General features: G+C 34.6%; 1 protein-coding gene across 1 annotated transcript in view; it reads left to right on the plus strand.

Moving 5' to 3' along the window:
• The first annotated feature begins 27 nt into the window (after positions 1–27).
• WDR27 (WD repeat domain 27) overlaps positions 28–22,250 on the plus strand; it is an 89,531-nt gene continuing 67,308 nt past the window's right edge. Inside the window, 18 exon segments of the mRNA XM_031058779.1 lie at positions 28–219; positions 1,062–1,203; positions 3,441–3,565; positions 4,035–4,148; positions 4,849–4,900; positions 5,398–5,468; positions 6,372–6,486; positions 7,812–7,944; positions 10,891–10,994; positions 11,434–11,501; positions 12,405–12,538; positions 13,333–13,406; positions 14,914–14,992; positions 15,519–15,590; positions 16,731–16,834; positions 17,953–18,042; positions 20,971–21,092; positions 21,663–21,796. Coding sequence (XP_030914639.1) covers positions 37–219; positions 1,062–1,203; positions 3,441–3,565; positions 4,035–4,148; positions 4,849–4,900; positions 5,398–5,468; positions 6,372–6,486; positions 7,812–7,944; positions 10,891–10,994; positions 11,434–11,501; positions 12,405–12,538; positions 13,333–13,406; positions 14,914–14,992; positions 15,519–15,590; positions 16,731–16,834; positions 17,953–18,042; positions 20,971–21,092; positions 21,663–21,796 — 1,916 coding nt within the window. The 5' untranslated portion in view covers positions 28–36.

Here is a 22,250-nt window from a genome sequence, read left to right on the forward strand (position 1 = left end):
CTCCGCCGCGGGCCCGCTGTGGTTCGCAGCCGCAGGATGGAGGGCGCCGGGGCCGGGTGCGCCTCTGGAGGAAGCCGCGATCCTGACGTTGTCCGCGAAAAGCACTTGTTCAAAGGCAAACTGTCGGAGCCGCTTTTTCAGCTGGCGTGCAGTCGCCATCACTGCGCTTTCCCCGTGAGTCGCAATGGGTTGTGCGTCTGGAACACAGCCACTGCTCAGGTAAAGCTAGAATAGAGCCCTTGGTAGGCTGCTACTTTAAACTAATTTATAAATAAAATACTTGAGGGTAATGTAGAAGTGTCAGGTTTCACTTCAATGCTGGAAGGGTACTAGCATTTATTATGAACTTTTTTATTGTGATAAGAATAAAATAAGCTGTTGTGGTGGGTTGGCCCTGGTTGGCAGCTAAACCATTGCCCAGGCTCCTGCTGACTCCTTCCCGGCAGGGTAGGGGAGAGCATAAGATAGGAAGAAGTGAGAAGTCACGGGTAGATGCAAAAGTAGTTTAATGAGTGAAGGAAAGAGAGAGAAAAAAGCTATACCAAGGCACCCCCTACAACCAGACTAATCCCAGTAGAGGCTTTGAGCAATAGCCACCTTAGAGTCAATGTCCCAGGCCCTCAGCACCTTCTTGCATGCAATACACCAGTCCTATTGCTGAGCATAACATCATGTGGTAGGGAATATCCCCTTGCCAGTTCAGCAAACTGAAATATTTGTTCCAGTTGTGTCCCCTACCAACCTCTTATGCATCTTCAGTTTATTATTGGGATGCAGAAACTGAGAAAAAGTGGGAAAAAAGAGAAGGCCTCAATGCTGTGCAAACAGCATTTGGCAACAGCCAAAACATTACTGTGTTTTCATCACTGGTTTTGTCAGAAAATCCAAAGCATTGTGCCATGCAAACTGCTAAGGAAAAAAGTTAACTCCATCCCAGCCAAACCAGTACAGCTACATTGTAGTTTAGGTGATTTTGAAGCTGTAAATAAAAATTAGTTATTGTTCTATTTGTAATTTTATATGGTTTATTAATTTAACTCTTCTTTGTCTACATCTTTCAGCCATTATATTTGTCAGGGCATCATTACTCAATTTCTGCATTGTCATTTGGAAATAAAATCAATCCACTTCTTGTCTGCTCTGCCTCTAATGAACGTGTGATAGTGTGGAATCTTGATGAATGTACGCAGAAAGTGCAAGAAGGTAGAGTATTGTGTATATAATATATATGTGTCATCTGTATAAACAAAGAAGTGATGCAAAGGCAGCCATTCACCACCAATCACTCAGACCAGTGTCCAGCCACTTTCTGAGCAACAACAACCTTGGAAGGCCACCCCAACACCTCCTTTTCTCCCATTGCTCCTTCTCTAATGAGATGGTTTTATTTCTGAGAAGCACGCCTCAGACACTCAGATTCAGCATCAGGAACAGCCGTATTAATGCTGTGCTTCTCTCTTGCTCTTCTTCGGCAATGCCGAGTTGAACCAGGCCGGCAGCACAGCCCATCCTGTCCTTGTCACAGCCACCAGCCCCGGGCGGCGGCGGCCCCGCGGCGATGCTGAGCTGGGTCCGGAGCTGGCCGAGGTGCTGTGCGGGAACCAGTGCCTGCCGGCAACCTCGAGGCAAACACAGAGAAGCACTGCAGAGGCAGTGACTCTCTGCAACCGTGGAATGAAATGGACAGAAGAAAAATTATTCATAGCAGTACTGCGTGATTAAACATGCAATGTCAGAGTACTTCCTTTTCTGGAATACTTGTGTTTTGTATCCTGCTTTGCCTCTCCTTCTGTCTCTGGAACATTGTTTTCATGTGTGTGTGTGTGTGTGTGAGAGAGACCAATGAAAGTGTCTGATCTGGGAGAAGAGCGCATGAGTGAAAGAGTGATATGGTGACATAGCCCACAGAAAATAGGAATTTTAGTGTCCTGACCACCATCTTGGTTTGGAGCCTCAGCCAATGGCATTAGATTCTAGGGAGCAGTGCTGACCTCTCTGCAAGCTTAAATTCATTAGAAAGTAGAAGAATAGTGAAAGGGAAAAAAAAAAAAAAAAAAAAGAACAAGATCCCCAGAGTCATGATTCACTGATTCACTGGATTCCCAGTGGCAGTCTGTCCCCTTTTGGTGACAATATTTAAAGTTGCATGGCATTGACCCACACTATAAAAAGTTATCCTTGTTATCTATAATTAGAGATTTGTCGATGACTTAATGTAAGGGAGTTCTCTTGTACTCTGCTCCATTTTGAATTTGCAAATCTATATAATATGAAAACTGATGTTGAGCTCATGTTAACAATGTCAGTGCTTTTTATAAATAAAGGTCAGTATTCAATTTTAATCCATGTAAGAGTAACATATACAATCAAAGGGTACTTCAGGAACTGGGAATAAAATGGGACTATGAATTTGGATGAAATAAAACTGGAAGATAGGAATAGAAAGCAGAGAAAGAGCATGTGTAGTTTTGATACAAAGGCATTCAGCATCCGGATTGTCTGTTTCTTGATTTTTTTCATTTTCTCTCCATCTACAGGCTCTTCAGCAGATGCTGTAGAGACTTTGTCTCCACAGATTGTCCTCTGCACATTCTTGGCATGTTTTCTCATATTATTTCTTATAAACTCTGTCAAAATAGTTAATGGAATTCTTTGTGTGACCTTGGCCTGTTAATCAATTGTAAAAAGACTCCACAACATCTGATATGAAAGCCTGAAAGGACACCTGTAGTTGTGCTTGTATTCTAGATAATTTGTTTCCTATGAAATCCTAAAATTTAATGACATATCCAAACTATTCTCACATCATTAAAGGCAGCATTATAAAGTAGGAAACCGATCTGCTTGAACCAGTGAGATGACCAGAATGAAATCATGAAGACAGAATAGAAATATGACCTGTTCTCAGATCTAGTCTTATCTGAGTCTGTAATATTTAGTGGTGTACTTTCTTGTTCAGCCTTTTCCCATAGAAAAATTAAAAGCAGAGAGGGAAAATCTTCTTTACTCTTTGTCTCAGCAACTGGCACATTCTTCCAGAAGAAATATTTTTCAAAGCTGTGTTTTGCTGGACTTCAGTTACGATTTCTTACCTCCAAAATGAATGTGGCACTAGTGGGTTCCATGGGCACATCACCCTACTCCAAAAATCCTTTCCCTTGCAATTTCAATGGAAGCAAGAAAGCATGATTTGATGGTAATTATTAATATCATAAGGAGTGCCAGATCATATCTAGGCAAGAGGTCAGATGGAGGAATTCCAATGGTCCATAATTCTGCACTTTTTTTCCAATACCTTAGTGTATGTGTTTTTCTGTGCATATTGTGACAGAAACTGGGACAGCTCTGTGGTTAGTAACTGCTATGCAAAGTTTGTAAGAATCTCACTGCACCAGATTTTTATATTTCATTGAGTCTCATTAACAATACAATTGCTGCAGGGTTTACACCTCGAGGAATTGTTATAGGAACTCTTTTGGGAATGGTGCTTCATATAAGATTTAGTCCAGATGATCAACAAGTGGCAGTATGTGCTGGAAATCAGATCTACATGTTAAGTGCAAAGGTGAGATAGCGTTCTTTGTACTGTGCATGGTACTGGTATTTCTTTTACTTATTCACTTTCAAATAAAATCACGATACAGAAACATTAGTAAAATTAAGCAAAAACATTCATTCTGTGTCATAAAATAAGTAGGAACTGGCACTTGATAATGCATCATATATCAGATAGAAGACTGTTTAAAGAGTAGAAATGAAACAGTATCTGAACAACTTAAAAGTAGGAAATATTCTTAGGTCATCTGAAAGTCTGTTCCTCTATCATTCAGTCTGAAGAAGCAAAAGTAATGTGTAGTGGCTTTGCCAGCAGGATGGTATACAGGGCTTCAGTTTCAATAAGAGAAATCTTACTGAATTATATTTTGAAAACAAATCTGACAATGCTTAGCAAGAGTTATTAATTATTAAAACACTTAATTGTCAATTTTATGTTGAAGTCCATTCTGTTTTTATTTTTGATTGATTAATCACAGAATGAAGCTGTACTAGCTGAATTGGATGGACACCTGGCTCCTGTGACTGCTGCTGAGTTTTGCACATGGGAGAAAAGTATGCTCATATCAGTGTCAGAAGACAGAACCTTTAAGGCAAGTAAATTGTAGAAATGAAATTTAAAAAGAATAATTTAGTGAATATGTGAAGTATTCTTATTTATTCCCCTTTAAATATGCGCTGAAGATTAAGAAAAAATATGTTTGACTTTATGGAGATAAGGACATTGTTCTTCAAATTGCTTGGGAAACTAAAACAAAAATTAATTACTCTTTTTTAAAAGAACGGCACAGGTTTTTTAAATTCAAAACTTTCCACTTTGAAGTATTAACTTCAGTGATTATTATCATCTGGCAAATAGAAAAAAAATATTTTGATCAGCTTGGCTGTAATTGAAGTGTTTCAGGTATGCTGAGCTGAAGGAAAACATTTCCCTTTGATTCTGCTGATACAAATTTGAATTTTCCTTTTTGGGATTATTGAACTGGGTTACTGTATGCAATGCACCCCTCTCCTCTTTTCTTTTTCGTGTATGCCTTTTCATAAATTTACTAAAATCACTGAGAGATCAACCTAGGATCTGAGTTTGCCCTTTCTCACCAGGGATGATTATCATTTGGACAAAACCCTTCATAATTGGAAACAGGTGCTGAAAAAAATTATTTCCTAAGAACATCACTTTCAATGCCTACATTTCTCTGTTTTCACCATGTGATAGATGTTAAAAGTTATGTTTTCAGTAGATATCTAAGTAGATACCTATCTTTATATCTTTGTAATTTTTTTAATCTGAAGGTGTGGGACTATTCTACCAGCCAGTTAATATATCAGTCAGGAATAATAACAGGTAATTTTTCTATTTTTAAAAGTATTTTTACATAGCAAAAACCTCCTATGTCTAAATAATAATCTATGATTATTATAGAAGTTTTGGGTTGATTTAGTGAAAATAATTCTAGTAGACAAGATAGCAGTATGCAGTAACATACTATCCTTTAAAGCCAACAGTAAATAGTTTTTCCTCTAAAGTATGCTTCCCAGTGGATAGTTTTAGTGTACTTTCATAAGTCTCCAAACCATGCCACAGCAGCTTGGGTGACAGGGTGCAGGAAAGCACTGCCATGGCAGCTTAGGTGACAGGCAGTCCAGAGACCTGCAAACACAAAGCCCTCAGCAGCACAAAGGCTGAGGCACACAAAGCTCTGTGCGACCATGAGAACTGCAGTAAGGGCTTTTTCTCCCTGTCTTTATAAATAAGCAGATTCATTTTTGAATAATGTATTTTATTTAAACATCTGATTTGTGTCTACTCTAGAAATACTTTTATCTTTCTTTTTTGAGCAGTATTTCCTTTGCTAAGTCTGCTAATTGATGAAGAAAACAAACAGATTATCACTGGATGTGCTGAGGGACAGGTAAGAATTGTTCATGAAACTCAGTCTCTATGTCAAGAATCAGCTGTTATTGATGCTTCTGTCTATAAAAAAGGTTCACAAACTGCCTAAGTTTTTTGAATTGTTAAAAGACTTATTTTAGTAAGCATAATTCAGTGCTTTTAGTGTAAACCATAAATGGTAAATGAGACCTCTATTACAACACAGAAACTTTTTCCTGAAAACCAGGAAAACTTACAAGAGCACAGTCAGTAAATATGCAAGAAGAGCACTCTGAGAGGTTATAAATATATCTGTTTTAAAAGAAAAAAGGTGAAAAATAGGATTTTCCCATTTTGACCGAAAAAAGAAATGCACAACAATTAAATGGAAGAGGTCATGATTTCAGCATGTGAGAATTCTAATAAAAATGTGGTAAATGTGAATATCCATTTCATCACTTCTTTAATGGTAAGAATATATTTACATGATAATTTCCAGATGTTTTTCTTCAGTGTTACTGTTTAGTAATTGTGAAGAAAATTAAAGCTTTAACTGTAGTGATGTCTAAACCAAGAAAGGTATAAATGAAATTCATGCACACGACCCAGTGAGCAAGTGCATCCATGTTACCTAGATTAATTGTTAATTGTGAGAAATAGTCTATAAGGAGCTTTTTTCACAACACATAAACATGTGGGAATTAGATGCACAGCTCAAACTGATCGTTGCTGCTTTTGCTAATTTTGATTATATTATCTTTGATTATCTTTAACAATCTAAGGGATACATGCAATTGGAGTTCTTGTCCGAGGTGAGATGCCATATACAAAAGTTCAACAATTACATCTACAGTTTTAGATACTGGATCTTTAGTTTGTATTCATGGAAACTTTATCTTTAGTGTCAAAAGGTTACTGCAATTGCTTTTTCTTTTTCTTGCAGCTTTGGATCTTCAGTTTAATCAGTGATCATAATTACCGTTGTGTAGCACATATCGACTTAAAGAAAGAGCAAGAGAAATTCTGTATTAAAGTGTGGAAATCTGGCAAAGAGATAGGTAGCACAATGCTCCTAGAATGCTATTTATGGTATAGTCTAGTTGTTACTGGCTACTGAGTGTGTGCTTTTTTTACCATGATAGTTTATTGTAAGTGATAGACTTACGAGTCTTTGACTGTGGCATTGAATTCTTACTGAAGCTGATATGTAGTTGGGTATTAATGTATCTGGAAGGAATTATGCATGTATGTATGTAATAAATTCTTGGCCAGTGCATTTGTTCATGAAACATTGTATCATGTGCACTATTAAGTATTTGTTTTGATTGAATTCATTGTCCAAGGCTTCAGTGAGAACAAAACAAGTACCTAAAAATGAATCCCTTGTCAAAATGGAGTACTATTTCTCAGTTACCTTTGAAGTTCCTTTGATTTTTTTTTTTAATTTATTTTTCTTATATTTTTTAATCTATACGAGTGCCTTCATAATATGATATTTCTCTGGCTGTGATATTTCTAGTGGTATAAAACAGAGGGCACATGAGTCTTTATAGGCTGCCCTGGTAACCCCAGCAGGGTGATTCCCTGGTATCAGACTGGTTTGATCGTTCCCTTGCTGTGCCTTGGGATGGCCATGAGTAGGTGACAGCTTTTGTACAATGGGAAGTCACTCTCTCCCTGGTGAGGTGCAGACCCCTGTTCCCTCAGCACTACTGTGGCTTTCCTAGGGAAAGGGGAATCTGGTTTCCCTTGCTTGCTCTTTTCCTGGATCAATGACTGTTGTATTCTTACCTGCCTAGTGGTCCAGCTTCCATAATCCTGAAATCCTAACCTAAGGAGAAAGACTGCTAATTTCTTATTATTTAAAATCTATGGATCTGACTTTCATGTTTGAAAGAGAGTGATGTAATATCTGTATCTAATGCTGAATTTGATGCTAGTAGTTTCTGAGTGTGAATTACACATGCAGAATGGATTGGAGACTCCTTGGGAATAGGGAACTGAGGTGGATTTTTATCTTGCCTTTGGATTATGTTGTAACTTTAGTGTCAAGACAATTTTCAGGCTAAGTGGAAAGGTACCCAGCAAATTTAAGAATTGTTGCAATATGGCTTTCAATGTCACTTCTTGAGATGAAAACGCCTAAAATCTGCAAACTCATTTTCAGTTCATAAGTAGGATCTTTGTATTTTGTCTCTAGGTATGTGAAAAAACCTCACATAATAATGAGGAAAACTGGCTCTTAGGAAATATCCATCTTTTGAAATAGAAGTTTCTTGAGTGTGGTCTTAGTTTTTCATGACTACTACAAATTCTCTCTTGAATCCTGTCTGTTTCCCTTATTTCATAGTATTCTGATAGCTGTTATTGTTGACTTTCTTAGGTGAAGGGCAAAATAATTCCAAGCTTTGCAAAACAGACAACACGAGACCAGAAGGATCAGTGGAAACATCATTGCCTATCCTCTTAATTGAGCATTGTGATTTTTTTGTATGTTTCGATAATGAAGAAAACATGTAAGTTTAAAATATCACCTAGGATTTGAGTCAGATTTATTTCTTGGAGTTCCTACTGGTTCTTGGATTATTTCCACTGCAAATTTGTATTTTTTTGAAAAATGCAATAAGAAAATGAAATAATATTTTTAGTGATCTGCAAGCTGATATAAAGTTAAAACTGGGTTTTATTCTGAAAAACAATTATATAAAAATGTCATTTAGAATATCCATTGTAACATCTATTGATACTAGTTGATCAGGGAAGATGTGTTAAAAAGTAATTAATAAATCAATTTTTTTGGCGTTTGCTTTCCTAAAGAAACATCTGATGCAGCCACTGTGTGACCGTGTCAGTTTATCTTCCAAGTTTAAATAATTTTTGAACTACATAACCTGCTCTAGTCAAACTTCTGTCAGAGGGACAGATGTTTCAGAATATGATGCTGTTACTCACTCCCAGGGAATTGATTAGCCAGGTAGAATTAATTCTTACATTGCATTTCTTTCCTGAAAAGAAGTTTAACCATATTATCAAGCACCTGGAGATCTGTTCATGACACTCCCACAAGATCTGTCTCAAATAACAACCTGTTTGTGTTGTAATTTGTGATTTTCAAGTGTATAAATTTCTCAGCCACACCATGTTTTAGAAAAATCTTGTCCTAAACTCTGCTCTGTGGTGGATTATTCAGACGGAACTGATTAATCTCTTGTTAGATATATAAATAACTTTTGATAAACAAAGAAGAAAAGTATCCAGCAGTACTGGACAATTTTGGTTGTCTTTATGTTAATTTAAGTAATTATTCAGAGTTATTTTCATGATGCCTGCATATTTAGAAGTACCACCATTGAGAGAAAGGAAGTGGTGATTTTTAAGATGCATATCTCAGCCATATTTTAATGCAGTGACAGCACTTGAAGGTCAGATGATGAATTATTACAGTCTGTGTTATTGCTTGTATAATATCACTCTCAAAGTGTAAAAGCTTTGCTTTCATCACAATTGTAAGTTTGATTTGAACAGCAGCACATCTTTAAAGATGACAAGTTTTCTGGTGATAAAGAATCCACCATGTCCCTAATGAAGTTGTTCCAGGAGCTGACTCATTCAATTTTACTTCTAGTCTGAATTACTCTCTCTTCATATACAGGCTTTTAGTATATTTTTTATACTGTGATAGTCCAGTGCCAGCCACTGTCACATTCCCTCCTTGGACAGCAAATTACAGCTCATGAACAAGTTACCTCTGCACTTCTGGATAAAACAGTTTGTACCTTGTAGAAGGCATATTTTGTGTCACATTTTAAACATTTGCTTTTGGAGATTTCTGAAACTCAATCTCATTTATTTTTCAATCCACTTCTGGGACATGATTGCCTGAAATGGATCCACAGTAACAGATTATTTGAAATAATTTTCTGAATTGAGATAGCATCACTTTCCCATTCCCACCTGTTACTGCTACACAACATACATCTAAGGTCTATTTGTTCTTTCAGCTATCACATCACAGTTGAAGGTTTTGTTCTGCTTATAAACAACCATGGCCATTAAATTCTTACTATTAATTAAGTTCCATTATATTTTGAGTTGAGAGTATAAAAGTTCTTTTCTATTTATTTTTTTAAAAGAGTGTGTTGGTTTTAGAAGGTGCTTCAGATTTGTCTGAACAATTGAACAATCCTTGATATACTGCTTTTCCTGCCTGCAATGAAAAGCAACAGTGAAACACTTTTGGAACACTGATGTCCAAAATTAGGCATTTCACACTTTCATAAGCTTTTTGACATTGAGCAATCTCATCACAATAGATGTTATTATTGTAAAGTTGGAGTGAGTTAAACTTCCTGGATATATCACTTTATGGTGTTCATAATAACTTGATAGGGACACTTTATACATAATTCAAAGAATTTGCAAATTAAATCAGTCTGTTACTGCTGTAATGAAAGTAGTGCAAACCACAAATAAAATTATTCATATCATGTAAAAGTATCACAAACCAGGAATGAAACTGTCTATTCCAGTCTGCTTCTTAACTGATTTGACTGTATACATTTGGGTTTTTTTTTTTCTTTTTTTTTGGAATAAAGTTACAGCTTCATATTTTTCCATATCCTTACTTCAACTCTTGTGGTCTCATTTTAATTCAAACTAATAAGTCTACTGACTCCTATTTGGAAAATTTATTAAAATGTTGATGCCAATTTTTATTTATTGTGGCATCAAAAATTTTTAGGTTTTTTTGAGAATGACAACTGTTATTTTGTTACAATTATATTATGCTGTGAGGCTGGTAACTGAAATTAACAAACCCGTTGGTTTACTCTCTGGTGCTTGCAGAAGCTGGATTTCATTACCCAGCTGCAATAGTGCTGCCACTAAGCACAGGCAGCTGGGTAATTAAAAAACATTTTTCATTATGAAAATTTCAGATGCCTGGGGTTTATCCCCTTCTGTTTGTGCTGCCTTTTCTGTTGTACTTTAATTATGTAAAATCATACATTGAATTTCTCTGCATTTTGGGTGTTCATATAAGAGTGTTAAAAATAAACTACAAGTGGATTTGTCTCTTGGTTTGAATTTTCTTTTTGTGTATACGATGCTTTTACAGCATCTCTCAACTCTTACAAACCACAATTACTTTTTGAAGAAAAGTATTTCCTGTGCAGTTTTGGATGTGCTATGAAGAACTTACATGAATCAAGGATTGTGTTCTGCTCAAGGATTGTGAAAACTTCTCTCCAGTTTTCAAAACTTCACCAATTTTGCTTGAAACTTTGAGCTACAGATTTGGGAAAAAAAGCTTTAAATTTAATGTATTTTTTCTCTGTGTGCTTAATTATTGTTGCACTGGGATTGGCCAATGGGAATTAAAAAACCCGACTTTTGTTTGTTGCATGGTAGTAAGAAAAGCTTCTTCATCCTACTCAGAAATATTTTTCTCCTTGTTTTAATAGATATTCTTCCCAGAATACTAGCTATTTTTGGATTGGAACCTCTACTGGCTTGTTAATAATTAATTTGGCAAACTTTGAATTAGAAGCTCTTTTATCTTACAGAGGTATGTTTAAAAGATATATGATTACATGATAATGAGATTGCTTTTGTTATCTGACAAAAATGTAAGAATTAGGTTGTGAAATAGCAGAATACAATACAAACCAAATGTTTTTTAAAAATGTTTTTTTCCCTAGTAGTTTTTATATGTTTTCCTGGCCCTGGTGACTTTTCTCAGAAGACACGTTGGTGCTAGATCTGTGTAGTGGCTAGCCATGGATTTTTATTCAATTTTGCAGTTCATAAGTGTTAAATACAAGTGTTAAATACAAGTTATTCTACTCCATTATAATTTGAGGATAAAATAGAAGTATATGCTCTGAAGAGAATGGGTTAGGGTCGTGTCAGATTAGTATAAGTGATTTTTTTGTGTGTCATAGAGATAAGTTTTTTGTTGTGAAATGCAGGTATTATTTTATAGTACTTTGTTTTTCTTGATAAAGATTACAGTGACCTCAGCATTCAGATTGCCAGATCATGTGCATTAACAAGGAAGGCAGCTAATGGAAAGGTGAGTATACAGTAAACGTTGCTTTAATAAATGTTAACAGTTACAGTTATTTTCCATAAATATTTACACATTTTGCTAACAGATTAGTGCACAGATTTGTGTCATTTAATATGACTTACATGGTAATCTCTTTGAAGAGGGTTGATTCTTCATTATGGAATCTGCTATTTTGAAGCTCTCACAGGTTATATACAGTCTAAAGTGATTAATAAGGAAAAGGTGAATTGTTACAGTGTTCAGGATGTACCTTAAATGTCAAGAATGACCATTGAAGAAGCAAAGGAAATATTTTAAGAGGAAAAAAAAAATGTTATACTTGTTTCTCAAAAAAAATGTTAGGATGTGCTACTTCTGAATCCTTCTAAAGTATCTGTCAAAACTATTTGAGTTGTGAGAAAATTTCTGTTGGAAGTCACTAAAAGTGATTTTAAGAAAATGGAAGGCCATTCTTATCTGTATACTCCATTTTTGATATTGCAGTTTTCCTGCAGAGGTAAGCTCAATCTAGGCTACATATTTAACATAGAAGTATTTTTCTTTAGAGAAGTATTTTGTTTAAATTCAGCTCTTAGCATGTTTTCATCATGTTGCTGAAGCCATTCTTCCATGTGTACTTCGTCACAACTCTTACTGCAGAATTGTCTCCAGTGTAGGTGGTGTTGGAATTTCTGTCACTGTTATGTGTGTAAGTTTGTTAAAACACATTTAAGAAACATAGGCGTATTTTTGAAGGATTGCTTTAAACACTCTACCACTTAATGCTCTTCATTACTAAATCCATGGATATTTTTATTAATTTTTATAAATTTCAGAAATTGATTTTATTTTTCTTTATAAATGCATTATGTTTTGAACTTAAGTTATTTGAGTAAATGGAGTGTTAATCTATGGTGATTGCTGCAGGTTTTATGCTTGATTGCTTCGATGTTTGAAGATGTGATTGCTGTGTTGGAAGTTAACCTTGCTGCATTGGTGAGAACTCAGCACAATGATCTTCTCCCACGTGGAAATGAGAAAAGCCTATCAGTTATTGCCAGGTACAGAATTATTAAATGTTTTCTCTCCATGTTGGATGATGGATTTGTTTACCTGGCACTACAGTGTGTCATGAGGTTTTCTGCAGTGCTACTTGCTGACATGGTTTGGTTTTAGTTTTTTTTCTTATCATGCTTTAGTTGTATTGAGAGGGAGAAATCACAGAATCACAGAATGGTTGAGTTTGGAAGGCACCTCTTCAGGTCATCTTGTCCAACTACCCCACTCAAGCAGAGCCACTTGGAGACATTTGCCCATCACAATGTCCAAACAACTTTAGAATATGTCAGTGGTGGGAGATGCCACAACCCCTCTGGGCATTCTGTGCCCGTGCCCAGTCCCCTTCACAGGAAATAAGTGTTTCCTAGTGTTCAGAGAGAACCTCCTGTGTTTCATTTTTTATGTATTGCCTCTTGTCCTGCTGCTGGGTTTAGGGCACAGAGCCTGGCTCTAGAGTCTGCTTTACAGCCTGTACTGCTGCATGGGCTCGTTCCTCCTCTGCTGCAGGACTTTGCCTTTCACATTGTTGAGCTCCACAAGGTTGCTGTCAGTCCATTTATGCAGACAATAAATGTCTCCCTGGATGACAACACAACCTTCTGCTCTTTAAGACACTGCTCTCAGCTTTGAGTCATCAGCAAACATGGTGAGAGTCACTCTGCTCCCTTATCCAGATTATTAATGCAGATTTTGAATACAGACAAATAACTAAAAAGGAGTTTTGGCACCTTTTTCTAATCTGACATTTTTGTTCATTGCATTGATCAATTGTTTTGTGCTTCATTTTATAACTTAGGTGTACTTTATTAGCAAATTCTCCATTGTGTAAAGGTTTAAAGAACATGAAAGGACCTTCCAGTAAAACACTTGGTAAGTATAAACCAATTCTGAAATTAATTAATTAAGTTATATTTTTAAAAACAGTAGTTGACTTCCAGCTGGCTTGTGCCTAATACAATCAGTAAGTTGATTTTTGTTTTAAGTATACATTATATTATGTTTTTACTTCAGTAGGAAGAATTTTAGACTTCTGTTAATATTTCATATTGTACACATCTAATTGTCGTTAAAATTACGGTTATAAGTATTTTTCTTTTTTAAAAAACCACTGTCTGAGAATTTTCTGTGAATTTTAAAAGTGTTAGAGTGTCGAAGGCTTACATTTTTGTAAGTCATTCTTATTCCCTAGCATGCAGTAAATTTTTCTGTATAATTTGTCAATTTTTTCTTTGGTTATGAAATATACCAAACAGATGTATTGGTATATTTTGTTGTTCTGAATAATCTTCTGCCAATACTGGATGTTTAGGAAGTTAATTTTTGTCTCAATGTTCTACTGCCTAAAAAAAGAGATCTGACGTCCAGTTGCCATTGAAGCACTTGTAGCTTTTTTTGGTGAGCAAAAATACGATTCAAAAAATATCAAAAAAAGATGTTTTCATCCTTACCATTTGCATGTATTGTGCCTGTTAGAATGTCAAAGGTTGTATCTCTAAGGTTTCATGGTATTTTCAGAATGCATCTACAGAGTTTTATCTAGGATTCCAGGCTGCCTTGGACACACAGCACTGACAACTGTGCTGCCTTTGTTGACATCTCATGATCAGATAGATAAGTGCTGTAATGAAATCCTTTGGTCTTTTAAGGTGTATGGTACTGGGAGCTTCTCAGGAGGGGCCTTTTTTGTTCCTCATTGCTGCATTAAGAGAAAGTATAGTTAGTGGCATTTGATGGGACTTTTACCCTCAGGATAGGAGGTTGGGTAAATGTATCCTGATGCATCTGGTTTTTTTCCCTTGGAATATCAACAAAATTTCCCCCTTTACAATGTTTGTTTGTTTAGTTTGTTTCTGCTGATATGAAATATTCAGTTTGGAGCTGAGGGGTGCCCACTGGGCTTCCTAGTACAGCACTGGGCATGCAGAGATTACCCATGACCTGAGCCATGTAGGAGCACAAATACTTATAGGTACCCACCAGTCAGCTGGTTAATGATCTTTAGATTCGTTCCTTAGTCCAAATATAGGCTGTGAATGCATTATAGCTAATGCATACAAAGTCTAAGCAGAGGCAGTTAGAAAACACATTTTCTAACTGAAATGAATGGTGAAAAAAGTGATTCAGAACAGTATTCTTGCTACTTCAAAGTTTAAAGTTCCTACTTATTCATGTAACTGGAGGAGGGATGTTATACAATGTAACAGTTCATATATCTTTCCTTTTCTCAGTAATCATTATTTTAGGGTGATTGGTCATTTATGTGTTTTGTAACATAAGGGAACATCAAGTATTTATATTGTGCAAAAGTATCTACTTTCACTGTAAAAATATAATGTTAAAAAACCATTTTAATGTAAATTAAATTATTTTCCTGCAGGAGTGAAGAAAACAGTGAAGGATAAACCGTTGGTTTTCCATAATAAAATTAAGTCATCAGGATATAGAGCAGCACCACGGTCAGTAGAAATATCACTGCTTTCTCTGTCTTATTGGTGTGTGATATTATTTCACTTAACTATGTAGTCTCATGATTGTGAAATTAGTCACCTGTGAAAAATAGTTATGGTGGTATCAAAGAAAAGAATTTAAAAAACATACTGTAAACCAAAATGTTCACAGCTTCTGCTCATTGTCCAACTTCCATTTGAAATCCATATTTTAAACGGAAATGATTCTTTCATCTGACTAGGCTCTTGTTTTCGCAGCTTGCAGAAAGTATTGTCTGAGAACTTTATTTGTATGAATTTTGACCTTCAGAATATGCTATTCAACAGATAAGTCACAGAAATCAAGGTCCAAACTCAGGCATTAAAATATTAAACATTTATATTGTCATCAAAGTGTACATTCTCTTTATCTATTGACATTACCCACAGATGTAAATAATAAGAAGGAAATAGGATTGCTTTTGTTTGAAAAAAGCTGTTTCTCCCATGCAAGGTTTAATATTTCATATAAGAGTGTATGTTTTCTCTCTCGTAGAATGGCCATGTTTTCTCCAAATACTAACCTGAAAAAAAAAGAGGTATCAAAGTGGAAGACAAGTTGTAAATGGTAGGTCATCTAATGACTGTTAAAGGAGGAACAAATTAAAACAACTTTAAGAAATTAAAAATGGTTCTGTCATTGGAACTTTTTAGTAAGGGTTGCCACTAGAACTAAGGCTTGGTAAATTTGATATAAAAATTTATCACTGCAGCAAGTGATTTGGTTTATCAGACTGTGAATTAAAGTTGAGTGCTTCATATAAAAGAAAATATGCATATCTATTTTCTTAGATTTGTGTTGGTAGGAAGAACAGGTGCTAAATATGGTTGGAAGCTAAGTCTAACATGTTCTTAAGCTGAAGTTCTAGTCTGAAAAATAACTGAATGTGGCACAGGGAGAAGTGATTTCAGATCATGTCCCTCATTCACCCCTAAAAATCTTGTTACCTAAAGTTAATGCAAACTTACTCCAATGGATTTAAACAGATTATGTGCAATAGTATAAATTGACCAGTGGAATCTTTATCACTGGTCAAAAAGAACAAATGTTTTTCTAAAGCTGGCATTTTCATGTTAATTTGTATGGAATGTTAAATGGGGATATTGCACACATTTTTTCTCTTTACTCCTATGTAGTTTTTCCTTTATGTAATACAAACATGAAAGTAAAGAATGATTGATGCCATAATTTTTCTCATTTAAAAAGAGATGTTAAAGTGTTAAGAAACCCACTTAATAGCTCAAGACTAAGTTTTTGTAAAGCTTGCACACATAGGAAGCCTTTACATGAGTACTTCAGATAATTTCAACTTTGTTTTAGCACTGTTTTATATAGGTTAAGCTACTTAGTATTTTAAGTTTGGTGTGAGTTTTTTATTTAAATTGCTTTTTTTTTTAGCTAATACTGCATTTTTCCACAAGGTCTTTGTAAACAAGGTAGAGTTGATATTCTTTAAATACTTTTGTGACTTAAGAAATTCTTTTTTTGCCAGATACTGTTAATTCTTGATCTTGTGAATTCATACCTCTTACTGGTAGGAGTAGTTTTAATATAACAGTTTAAAATGAATTTGGCTTCTACATTGGATTTGACGTATTTTTTCCAGCAAATATTTATATAAAGATGTTTAGAATAATTCCCAAAGCACATTTATTTCATAACTGAAATGAAGATGTACTAATTTCTTTCTTTTTTCCTTCTTTGAAGCAAAAATAAAGAATATCCATTGGAAAGTTATCCTCCAATCAAATATGAGAAAGAGATATCTGTTACTTGTAAACCAACCCCAATTTTTTGTGTTCAATATTCTGGTAAGTACAGGCTTTATAAAAAGTGCAGTTGTGTCAGTGTGAAGAAAGAAATGAAAAATTTGTGTGGCATAGTTTCTAAAGACTGGGAATTTAGTGTGGATAAATTCACAGAAAAGTTTCTGGCAATACCACATACTGTTTGATCATAATTTTTATCTTGCAAAACCATGCAAGCTGTTGCTACATATGCAACAGGACTCTATTTCTGATTTTATGTCTTATTTCCTTTTGAATTTATTCCTTGACTTTCCCATTACTACTTGAAAATTAAGAGTTCTTTCACTAAGGAATTTAGTTTCTAGCACATTTACTTAGTTTCATTAGGGCGTATAAAATACTGAAGTTCTGTTTCAAAATACTCATATTTCTTATATAAATATTATTCAATTATTGTAAATTGAAATATTAAAAAAGGAATTCTCCTATGTGACCCAAAGAGGCATTTTTCTTAACTGTTTTGGATAAATGACTCTTGGTTTAGTCAGTTACAATGTAAATATGATTAAGCAGAAAGCACTTCCTAGATTAGCAATCAAGCATTCTACCACGTATATAATTATGTCAATGTACACCCTGCAAGGCAAAATATTTTCAAAATATTTAAAAACTTAAATATCTGTAAATGTTTTGAGGACAAGAACAACTTTCATCCTCAGGAAATAAAAACAATTAGATGCAATCAGTAACTTTGCTAAAATATATTCCATCTTTGTTCCCTAGAGAGTTTTGCTAGTATGTTGTAAGTATAAATCTTCTTTTAGTTTGAGGAAGAAACATCTTTCTCTCTTTTTCTCTTTGTCTCTCCCACACTCATGCATGCACACACAGTCTTAAATAACCTCAGTAAAGCAAAAAATTCAGATTTTACTTTTTTGAGTTAAAAAAATTATGTTATTTAGAGAATATGTCAGGACCAGAAATGAATTTGCCTACAAAATCCTACCAAATTCTGCAACACTAATTGGTGATGTTCATAAAAAGCTAGTGTTAAACATACTAAATTAATATCTGGGTTTTGTTTTGTTGTAGTGACATACATGATTTTTATGATTAAAAGAGGAAGCATATTAGCTTCTTTTTGCTTTCAGATGTAAATCATTAAATGCTCTTCTTTGTAGGGGATGGAGAGCTGCTAGCTTGTGGCCAGGCTGACAAAACTGTGCTGATATTCAATGCCAATCTCACTGATGTGCATAATGTTTTTTCAGGTAAGTTTATGAATTATATTATAAAAGATATGAGTTGAGTTGATGGTTGAGTTTGGTCTAAAATGGCATGGATGCCACTTACATCACCCTGATAACAAGAGAGAGGAAGTACTGATGATTCAAGATGTAAAATTTATTTCTCTGATTGCTTAATTTTGTCCTAGAATTAAAGTGACTACCAGGGGTTCACATTTCTCAATTTTTTGTGGGGTAAGAAGCAATCTATGATGATATATAATGAAATCTTCATCATGATGTATAATATGTATTACAATAATTAAAGAGAGAAAAAAAAGGCAATATATTGCAATAATAATGCATGTGTATATTGTAGCAGTATGTTCTGATAGTTTATTAGCCAAAAAAATTGACTGTGATGACTTGGCAAAATATGTGTTTGCTTTGCAACTCCGGGCTTCTAGCGAATAACCATTTAAACAAAGAGGAACTATTCCAAAGAAGAAATCCAAAACAACAAAAGTGTATGCATGTGTAAACGTGTGCTTTTAAATGAGTCTTCAACACCAGATTGTGTCTAAATTTCTACAATAACAATATGTTAAATTTTTAATAACTGTAAATGTTATGACTTTATTTGGTCCTGCTGCATGAATTTTCTGTGAAACCTCATAATGGAAAATAAATGTTTTTACTATCTGACCCTAACAAGTATTAAAACCAGACTACTTAAAGATATTTTAGAGAATTATTTCTAAGTAAATAACTCTGAAAACTGATTTGTGAAAACAGTTTTTCTTTTTGAGTAATTTTCATTATATTTAGTGCAAGAAGTGACATTAAGGAGGCAACATTACTGATATTATCCTTCTTGTGTGAGGAAATTGATAAAAATATGCCTTGTGGACAGTCTCTTTTTTCTACAATATCAAGTTCTTAAGTTTTTCACTGACTTACTTCATTGATACCTTTAATCATTTATGTTTTTTGTTTTTGTTTTTTTTTAATAATGCACATGTCTGAAAAGCAATGTAAACCATATTCTAACATGTATGTAGTTCTTTCCAAACGCAACGTAAATGTTGAACTGCCAGGTGAAGTAATGCATGGTATTAGGAACCACAAACCATTAGTTGCCTGCTTGTTTCATTCACATCTTTTTTCTGTGTTCAGATTACCATGTAGTCACCTGTTTACTTTCTACTTTTGATACTCTTATTTTAGAAGTGTCATATTTGTTTTCGTGAAAAATCACGATGCATTATTCTTACTTAGAGTTGCAATCAATGGCTATGTAAAATTTTCTTTTTTTCAAGAAATGAAGATTGTATCTATTCTGGTAAAAAATTTCAGTTTCAAGGCAGCATTAACATCTGAATATTGCTCCTTATCAAAAGTCATGGCTCTATAAGGCAGCATCAGAGGAATGATATAACAGCAGTTTTGCTCTTAGCCCGATTTATTCAGCCTTGTTCCCTGAAGGGTTGAGTTACAGTTTTAAGTAGTTCTGCATTCTTCTTCAGTGGTGACTCTTCAGGTGTCTGTGTCCTGTAGTGAAGTGCAGGTAATGTTGAACAGCTGTAAAGAGTTACAGCCAGCATGGCCTTTCTGAAGAAGTCTTTTTAGAAAACCAGCTGCTATTCTTCTCAATGTGCTCTAGGGCTGGGGAGCCCTGAGTAATGCCTGTTTTGAATTTTACTGGGCTCTTTCAAGCCAGCTGGCATCTCCTTCACTGTGCTTTGGGACTGTGGGGCCTGGAGAGCACAGATTCTTAAGCTTTTTGCATGGCTCTTCCAATTTTCCAAACCTCAGATTTTCCTAAGGTTTCTCAGGTTCCTTACTACTTTGGAAAACAGTTTTGTATATTCTGTTGTGGTTTTCTTTTTTTTTGTTTTTTTTTGTTTGTTTGTTTGTTTGATTTGTGTTGTGTGTTGGTTTTTTTCCTTTAATGCAGATTATTCAAGGCTTCCAAATATTTTTAGAAAATCAAAGCCTTTAAATAAATCTTTCTGTTGTGAACAAAATGAGAATAATACTTACATGTGTATTTGTGCAGTACCTGTGCAGTTTTCTGGTGATAATTCTACAGCTGTTTGGTAACTGGGAATTAAAAGATCTCATTTATAAGACTTTTTGTAGACATATGTCTACAAAATGAAATATCTCAATTGTTGTGATATATTTAATAGCCTTCCTGTAATTTAAAGCAAACTATTTTTTTAATATAAAACTTACATTGAGTAAAGATAAAATGTGCACAAGAGGGCAGCATAAGAACTTTGAATGTTTTAGGGCTAGATGAAATTAATCAGACTTCATCTGGCAAATTGCAATAACATGCATCACAGTCTGTAAAACTTGATTGGCATGTTCTTTTTTGATCTTTTTTTTTCAACTTCAACATAATGTTGGATCAAATTAATAATTTTAGCTTTTGACTATTGTTTCTGACTTTTAAAGTTTTTTCTTTCTCAGTTTACAATCTTGTTTTTAACAAGCCATTGAAGTGGCACGCTCATTTTATTTATAAGCCAAAAATAGCTAGCTCAGTAATAAAAGGTTAATAAAAAACCTCAAAGTACTTCAACTGTTTTTGGTGTCTTAAGGGGTTTCCAGACCATGTTTAATATAAAATTTCATTATAATATAATACTCAGGGTTTTTTTCCAATACTGAATCTTTGGTTAAATTTAATTTCAAGGGTATTTCTTGAGATTGCTCTCCCAATAACTTTGAAAAATTAGAGTTGGAATTATCTTTGTCTGTTCATTAATGAGAGACATTACAATGAGAAACATCCTGTGTGTTTTGGTGGAATGAAATTTCAATAGCTGGTTTACTGTTACTGGTTTTAATCCAACAATTTGAAACCTGTACTTAGAATGTATTTTAATGTTGTGCATAATTATATTAAAACAATACAAGTAACTAGAGAAATTTATTAATGCAAGACATTATTATTTTTATTAGGTCATGATGGTGCAGTTAACTCTGTTGGCTGGAGTCATGACAGGAAGTGGTTAGTTTCTGCATCAGAAGACAGAACTTTAAGGGTCTGGTCAGTCTGCAATAAGGAACCTGCCCTAATTCTGGTAAGTGGAAACTTCCATTTATTTGGACACAGAGAATATTATTTTGCACTTTTATCTACTTCTGTTTTAAAAGCTTTGTAGAAAGAACCAATTTCTAGAGCTACTGAGTGGTGACTCCCACTGATTTAATGATCTGGGTGATCTCTATTGACTTCAAATTAGGTTTTTCTCATGATAATTTAGGAAAAGAAAAAATCAACCTTGTTAAAAAAAATCCTGGTGGACATGTCTAGAAATTTTAGTTTTATTGTCTGGTCGGTATGTAATATTTCCATTGGCTCAGCTTTGCTTGACTTTAGTCCACACCCCAGTTCTAAAAGAAGTTCAGAGGATGAAGCTAAATTGTATTAGATTCAATTGACTACAGATATTCTGCCAGCTAATTTAAGAAGAATTAAATCTTTTTTTTTTCAGAATAATAGATGTCAAAAATAAGAAGGGCCACTATGTAGAGTTTAACCTCCTGGCCTGTGATCAGGATGATAGGGAGGTTCTGCCTTAACCCGAGGAATCTCTGACAAAAAATATTTATGTTTGAATCCATTCTTAACAAATTCCTTTATGTTTCAGGGTAAAGAGAAGTTCCATAAGACTGTACGCTTTGCACAGTTTTATTTTATCGATACATTTATATTGCTGTGTTGTGGAGCTGAATTTCATCTATTAAGTTTCCATCTAGATACAACCAAGGATGACCTAAAACGGTGAGTTCATTAACAGACCAGTGAAAGTTCTTGTAAAGTTTGATCTGCGATTTTGTGTGAGGTGAGGTAAGCTGAGGGGGAAAAACTATTACAGAAGATAAAAAGCTGAATAAATAATAAAAGCTACTTCCAAAATATCTTTGTTTTGAATGGAAGAACAAAAAGAATTAGGGCTACAACACTGAAGTCTTAGTTGATATTTTGAGTGGTATGTTTTTGTCTGTTGATGATATTAGACAGTATTGGACTGCATCCTTAGAAGAGAAAAGCTAGTCTATTTTCTTCCTCTATTTCCTTTGTAGTTTTGCTGCTGCACAGAAAAATGTACTAAGCACAAGCTTAAATATGTTTAGGAATAGGAGTGCTTTCCTGGGTTGAGGCATGAAGCTGGTATGTGGAACTTCACTGAAATGTTAAATGGTCAGACAGAATTATGTAATAGTTTTCTTCCATA

Source organism: Geospiza fortis, unplaced genomic scaffold (genome assembly GCF_000277835.1).
Source record: "Geospiza fortis unplaced genomic scaffold, GeoFor_1.0 scaffold381, whole genome shotgun sequence".
NCBI lineage: Eukaryota > Metazoa > Chordata > Aves > Passeriformes > Thraupidae > Geospiza > Geospiza fortis.